The sequence below is a fragment of the Alligator sinensis genome, unplaced genomic scaffold, assembly GCF_000455745.1.
Source record: "Alligator sinensis unplaced genomic scaffold, ASM45574v1 scaffold308_2, whole genome shotgun sequence".
Taxonomy (NCBI): domain Eukaryota; kingdom Metazoa; phylum Chordata; order Crocodylia; family Alligatoridae; genus Alligator; species Alligator sinensis.
This window is the reverse complement of record NW_005842082.1, coordinates 1,730,808-1,738,551: the sequence shown is the minus strand read 5'-3', so window position 1 is coordinate 1,738,551 and position 7,744 is coordinate 1,730,808. Positions and strand designations below refer to the sequence as shown.

Genomic DNA, 7,744 nt, shown 5'->3' with positions numbered 1-7,744 from the left:
TGGGCTTTTAAACTTGGGCTATTACCCCAGGACAGGCTGCCCCACTTAAAGGCTCAGATTGCTGTTACAATGTTTATTTTTTTGTATAGTGGTTAAATATATGTTATATATTAACTATATAGTATAGTATAGTATAGTATAGTATATGGATTGTGGTTTCTAAAAAGTAGATGTTTCTGGACTAAGCTGAGTCCAACAACCTGCCATAGTGCAGGGGGACTGGAAGATCTAGGTGGGAGACTAAAACAAAGAACATTAGGACAGATAAAAATTCAGCTTGTGAGACAGAGGGGGAAAGTAAGAGATAGAGAGAGAAAGAGAAAGAGGCAGGCCACAGCTGGAGTACTGCATCCAATTCTGGGCTCTACAATTCAAGAAGGATGTCAAGAAGCTTGAGAGAGTCCAGAGGAGAGCCATATACATGATCAGAGGGCAGGAGAAAAGGCTTTATGAAGAGAGACTGAGATCCATGGGACTCTTCAGCCTGGAAAAGCGCAGGCTCAGGAGTGACCTGGTGGCAGCCTATAAGTACATAAGGGGTGTGCATCAGGATCTGGGGGAATGCCTGTTCACCAGAGAGCCCCAAGGGATGACAGGGTCCAATGGTCACAAACTCCTGCAAGACTGCTTTAGACCGGAGATAAGGAAAAACTTCTTCACTGTCCGAGCCCCCAAGGCCTGGAATAGACTCCCTCCGGAGGGAGAAAGCACCTACTCTGGACTCTTTCAAGAAATGTTTGGATGCTTACCTTGCTGGAATCCTTTGACCCTAGCTGACTTCCTACCCCTGTGGCAGGAGGCTGGACTCAATGATCTTTCAAGGTCCCTTCTAGCCCTAATGTCTATGAAATCTATGAAATCTATGAAACACATGAATGCCTTGTAAATGCATCTCAGATCCTAGCTACTTGCCCCAAACCTGGGACTGTACTTTTCCTACCCACCCCTACCCTGACCAGGCTATTTTTAGTCTCCCAATACTGCTTCTTCCAGATGAAAAACTCACCACAGACCCACCAACCTCTATCCCCATCTCCCGCCCCGGCAGACCTGCCAGCCCCCCATATGCAAACTTTACCCCTAGACCTGCCAAACTCTTCCACAGATCCACTAGTCCCCACCCCTCCTCCCATCCCTCCCACCCCTCACCCAACCTGACTGACTTAGATTGGGTTCAAGTTGCATGATTGTAGATTGGGTTCCACATATGTATGTAAATACCCTAAATCAATACAGAAAGTCTATGATGGAAGAGGAAATTCAGCCTGTGTTTAATGAATCTCAGGTTCATTCTCTGATCACTGGTCATGATTCCAGGCACAGTATTAATCCCTTACATAGGAAACCCCATGAACTGAGAAGTACTCACAAAGATCCATTTCACTATGTTGAAGCATTTTTCCTGAGAGGGCTAAAAGGATGATCCACCGGGTTACACCTATGGACCAGATTTAAAATCCAGATGATTTCATGGAATCTGGGTTTCAAATTGATAAATGCAACACATCTATTCACAGAAACTACTTCTCTTTCTTTCCAGTTTCTTTTAACTGTCTTCTGACAGGAAACATAGTATTTTAAAAAATACTAGGTTTCTTCACCAGAGATATACCTTTCCAACCCCATGCAAAAGGAAGAAAGCATAGAATAGAAGGAAGTTTTGTTTAGTGTTTTTTTCCCCCAGTGGATGATCTCTGGTTTGCTGACAGAACATGTTATATAATGAAAATGATTCTCTGAAGTTAGGCTTTTACAACCTGATGGCTTTCTCTTAACTTTCCACTTCATGAACATTATTTCCACTGGCAGCTTACATTGGGTGTGAGGTTTTGAGGAAATGTGCCATATACGATCCATCTCCCATTTCTGCTACTATTTTCACTCTTTTCCTTCCCTCTCTTATAGCAAGCACTGCACAATTCCTAGGTTTCACTGAATCTTCCACAAATGAGTTGCTGCATAGGAAATATACAGAACCCAACATCAGATAAAAGGTGAACAACAAAAGGGAAATGTGCATCAATTCTAGGGCTGCTGATATGCATTTGATCAACTAGACCCTTATTTTAGAATCTATTTTCTAATTTTGAATCTATTAAAAATAATCTTAGAATCTAATAATTTCATTGCCCTCTTGTGGCAAAACATATATATAACAAAACAAATGACTATGGACTATAGCAGAGTTGTCCAACTGCTGTCATTTACCTGATTTTTTCTGAACAAGCATGCTCAGGTACCTCTACATGTCACAGCATTATACCATGCATGGATTTCCTCAGTCAAGTTCCATAAATATATATATATAAACAGTGCAGAGGAAGGTGCATATGTGTAATACATGCTGATCATAAATTTTGTGGTTACATTGCAATTTAAAAGCAGTGTCCTTTAGGAAATCAGCAAGGCAGTTAAAAAGCTCCAGATAAGCTTCTAAGCATTAATGAAAAGCATGATGTGTTTCAAAGTTGAGAATAAGCATCTTCTATAACAGTAAATGTGATTGGTTGGCAAGATCTGAACAATAATAATGATAACTGTTGTTGTTAGGACTATTCATTTCAGAGCTGTGAGAGATCCAAAATGAAGGCAATCCTAGTCCAAAAGAGATTATGACAGGGTAATAGCACTTGTTCCCCCGTATCCTTTCTGAGGCAGGAAAAGGCCATGCAGATTATCAGAGACCCTTTGTGCAATATTTTGGTATTAAATATGCATAAACAGGCTAATTTTAATGCCCAAGCCCTCTAATTGCTCCCCTTTCCAATGATATGACCAGTTCCCTATCAAACTGAATGGGGAAGCACAAAGCTTCCATGAGCATCCTACTGCTGCAAGTTTGGACTCCGGCCATGAACAGGCATTCCTTTCTAGAAGTGGGAATTTCTCAGAAACGTTGACTGCTTGAAATGTTTTGTGGAAAGAAAGCAGTACAGGCATTCAGCCTACAATGGCCCCTTCCCCCTTGCTCCTCATGCCTTTCTTAGACTGGGTAATCCAAGTCTGGGGAAGGTGTGGGGGACCAGTGTTTGCTCCAGTCCTCCCATTCCCAGAGGGAGGAGTGGACTAGGAGGGGAAGACACTCCACACCTTCGCAAGACCAAGGACATCCAGGTTTGTGGGGAGGGGACTGGCGCAGCAAGTCAAAGAACCCTAGTCTGAGGAGTGGGTGGGAAGCAAAGATAAATTGCTCCTCTGTTCTGCCCCCTGCCTATGCCTCAGACCAGGGAACCCAGTGGCATGTTTCCCCCAGGAGAAATTAAATGACCACAAATATACTAGTAGTTTCTACTGGGAGAGCAGCAAAACATAACACATCCATGTGGCCTCTCAAAGTCTTTGCTGCATTATGGAAATCTGAGCATTATCAATGACCCAAGTATTTGAGTTTCTTCTTAAATTATGCAGGAAATGTTAATAAAGAATTATGTGATAGCCCTGGAACAAATACCCTAAAATGCACAATTTGTAAAAGATCCTGAGTCTTTAAATATGAAATAATAGCCAGTCTACAGCATGAGAGAAAGGATAGGGGAGAGGAAAAAAACCCCATAAAAAAGGATTTGCATGGTGGAGTAAGGATTGTAATTACCATACAGAACCTTTAACACCCAAGGTTATTAATTAAGATACAGCATGAGGCTGCCTGATAGCTGTTGAAATCAGTGAAGTTAATAGAATTATAGAATCATAGAAAATTAGGGTTGGAAGGGACCTCAGGAGCTCATCTAGTCCAACCCCCTGCTCAAAGCAGGACCATCCCCAGCTAGATCATCCCAGTCCAGGTTTTGTCTAGCCAGGTCTTAAAACCTCCACGGATGCAGACAACCTCTTTGGGTAACATGTTCCAATGTTTTATTACTCTCCTAGTGAGAAAATTCTTCCTAATATGTAACCTAAACTTCCCTTGCTGCAACTTGAGACCCATTGCTCCTTATTCTGTCATCTACCATCACTGAGAACAGTCTAGCTCCATCTTCATTTGAATCCTGCTTCAAGAATTTGAAGACTACTATTATATCCCCCCTCAGTCTTCTCTTCTCTAAACTAAATAAGCCCAGTTCTCTCAGCCTCTCCTCATAAGTCATGTGCCCCAGCCCCCTCATCATTTTCATTGTTCTCCGCTGGACTTGCTCCAATTTGTCCACATGCTTTCTGTAGTGGGGGGGCAATACTCAACACAGTACTCCAGATATGACCTCACCAGTGCCAAATAGAGGGGAATAATCACTTCCCTTGATCTGTTGGCAAAACTCCAGTTGTGTTGTGCTGTTTTACATCAGTTGAGGATCTACTCCTGGGGTTTCAATAGTTCAGGATACAGCTCCATTGGAGTCAATGCAACTGCACTGGTTTTCTCCCTCTGTCTGAATAATGCTACTGTGATTCTAGCCTTGGAAAGGCTCTTTTTTATATACAAAAATATGATGATACCAGTATACTAAGATGAATCACAGTATACAAGAGCTCCTAAGAGTATAATAAGGGTGCAATTGTACTATCTGAAGAAATGCCAATAAAATAATAAAGGCAGCTGGGGGAGAGGTGGGCATTACGAACTTTTTTCCCAAAGAGTATAGCAAATAAAAGTGGTGAACTCAAAGTCATAAAACAGGAAAGACATGGGAAAAAATCTATTGAAAGGAAATTTCTACTGAAATTTGATGTAGAGCTGTGCAAAAAGATGGAAATATCATTGAGCTAACTGTACGGAGTGAAGAACAGGATTATCAGAGACATTCAGTATCAATCACTATGCATTATAATAGTAGACTATGGGCATATCTACATGTTCATTAATGTGGTTTTGTGCACTAGCTTATTTTTACTTCATATTAGCGTATTAGCCTGTTTTTTATGCCATGCTTTAATAAGTAGTAAAATGGCCTATTGAGCATTAAAGCACATGTGTAGACATGCCCTAAGTCTACTTAATTCCTGCTATTTTATCATGAGTTCAGCAATGATGAAATAACAGACTTGAAATTGGGCGTAGGAAACATTGAAATGAAAATTTATCAAACTGAATGATAAAATATCCTAGTTTAAAGGTTTCTGAATGAATTGTCTCCAGGAAAACTCTTTCCCCATCCTTCATAGTGACCAATGCTGGTAAGAGGATGAAGACTGACAAAGCAGATGTGTACTACAAATCCATTTATTGTTGAGAAGCAATACAGAGTACAGTAGTACAGATATAATAAAAACTTCACAATTTCAGTTGAATCAGAAATGATGGCTTTCTTGCTGGGCTCTCTCCCTCTATGCTGCCATAAATCAACCATGCAGCACTGAATATAAAGCTTATTAATAATGAAAAAGTCTTCAATGCCCACAGGAATTGTTCTTTCCTAATAAAAATGACTAGGAACCTTTATCATTATCTAGTTCAGTACGTGTGGCATAAACCTCTTTCAAAATATTAGGTAAGTGACTTGCAATAGTCCAGTCTCCCTGAAGCAGTTTAATCTGTGCTGTTCTATTTTTATTTTTTATCAGTCTATGAAGCATCCCTTCAATTAGTTTATTCCTATGTTCTATAAAGCAAACATCTGTTGTTTAGGCTGCAATCTACTGCCATGGTTTCAGACCAACATTTTCCCCGCATTTCTATCTGTCTCTCATTTGCATATCCAATTGCCTTCTCATAGTTGTTATACCCAACTATGTATGTTCACAAAAAAAAAAGTTAGGATCTTCATGTGATTACAATCATGTTGCATGACCCAAAAGAAAAGAAAATGTTTAACAACACAAGCCCAAAAGGAACAAAACACTGAAGCACATGCTTAACTTCGAAACCATTGTGACTGCTCATTTGCTTATAAGTCAAATAAATGCTGAACTTCAGCTATAACAGCTAAAATCATGCTCAGTCTACAGAACAGTTTGATTTCAATGGCCCACTGAAACAGGAAACAGTATGAACTTTTATGGGTATCTTCTATGTCAGAAGCACATACATTGGGACTTTCATCCAGGAGAAGATAAAATATACACTGCTCCTCACTGTATCGTGTCTAACTTGATGACTGTGGGCTGTTTGCACAGATCATGGCTGCATTCACATGTTCAAATAATCTAGGAGAATTCTCTTGGGGTCTTTTTCCTAGTGGAAGAACTCACCCAGAGAACGCTGAACAGACATTCAAATGCTTGGCCTCAGAAAAGGACAAAGCGTCTAGTGCTGATTCTACAGCTGGGTGGGTAGGGGGGAGAGCTGTGCACATATCTCAGTGTGCTCTGCCGGCTTCCTGAAAACAGGTGCCTGGAAATAGGTGACAGCACTGCACAGGGTAGTCCTGATTGGATGACCCAAACTGACTGTGTCTCCTTGCAGCACAATATGGGGATTGTGAAGGGGGAATGTTCTTCTCCCTTTGCAGCTACAGCAGTAGAGTCCAGCAAGTGACATGCTGTCTCCCTAGGGGGGACAGGATTACCCTGGGGTACTACAGGCTTTTCTGAGAAGAGAAAATATACAGACACTTCCTCTTCCAGCAGAAACTCTCCCAAGAATGATTTAATCCAGGTTGTTCCCAAGTTATTTTCTCCTGAAACAGCCATTTTTGCTCTGGGAGAAAAATCCTGAACATCTGTACATGGTTTCTTGTGGGAGAGTAACAACTTTCTAAGACAAAACAGAATGTCTGTATGTGGCCCATTTCTGAGGACTGTTCTTTGACTTGAAAACAATAGGCTCCCAAATTAGAGATACACCTTTCATAACGTTATATCATTATTCTATATGGACAGTGTATTAAGGGGGTTTAGAAATTATTTGGTGGTATGTCAAAGATTTTCCTCAGGCTTGCTTTGTTCTAAAACATGATTAATGTTCCTTGTACCCTGCAAAATGGAACTACCTTATAATCAAGTTTCTAATGTTGCTGTATTGATAGTTTAGATGAGGACTTATGGGCAAACATTTTTTTCAACAGATACCATGGCTAATTCACTGACGGTGTATAAGCATCTATAAACAGATGTATACAAGTGTTTGGTCTGGAAGCACCTTTTTGTTCTGCATGTGTATAGAACCTACTACAATGGAGTCCAAGTCCATTATCAAGACTCCTAGAATCTACTGCTCTAGATCACCTTTACTTCAGGAAAGTCTAGAACATCCTTATTATCTAGGAGGACCCATTGGCATTCTTGGTTGTCCTCTAGGAACACCTGAGGCATGTCCAGGCATGTCAGGCCCTCTTGGTGCTGGAGGCCGAGTTACTGCTACACGAGGAGGTGGAGCAAGGTTTTCCCCTCTTCCCTGTGAGGGATAGCGGCCATTAGGAGCAGGACCTTGCTGCTGGGGGGGATTTGTTGTCTTCTGTGCTTCACCATTAGCTGAAAGGTATTCAGAAATCAAAACTAAATACTGAATCATAGAACAGATTCCTCTCTATTAGAGGCTCACCAGCTCCAGAAGGTATTAAATGCATCAAAAGCAGGCCTAGGCTTATTGTGCCAACCCCACCTCCAAGGCTGAAGTAAGGTTGTATGGACCAGAGCACTCCTCTGTTTTATTTTTCCAGTCACTTCTCTCCTCCAACAAATCAGGCTGCAAAAACAGAATCCCTTCCCCTCCAGAAGATAGAAGCACCAAATAAGGAGGCATGAGGGAGTTCCCCATTTATTGAGAAGTGATAAAATTCAGCAATTTAATTTTTTAATTGCCATATTTCAGGGGGTTCACCTGAAATCCAAGAGTCAGCATAATTCTGCTTAAAGGGCTAATTACTCA

The 7,744-nt window shown here is 41.0% G+C and overlaps 1 protein-coding gene across 1 annotated transcript in view; it reads right to left on the bottom strand.

Moving 5' to 3' along the window:
- Nucleotides 1-7,132: 7,132 nt before the first annotated feature.
- The window catches only part of TMC1 (transmembrane channel like 1), a 105,890-nt gene continuing 105,278 nt past the window's right edge, over nt 7,133-7,744 (bottom strand). The window contains exon 20 of the mRNA XM_025204454.1: nt 7,133-7,347. Within this exon, the coding sequence (XP_025060239.1) occupies nt 7,133-7,347 (215 nt within the window). The remainder of the gene's footprint in view (nt 7,348-7,744) is intronic.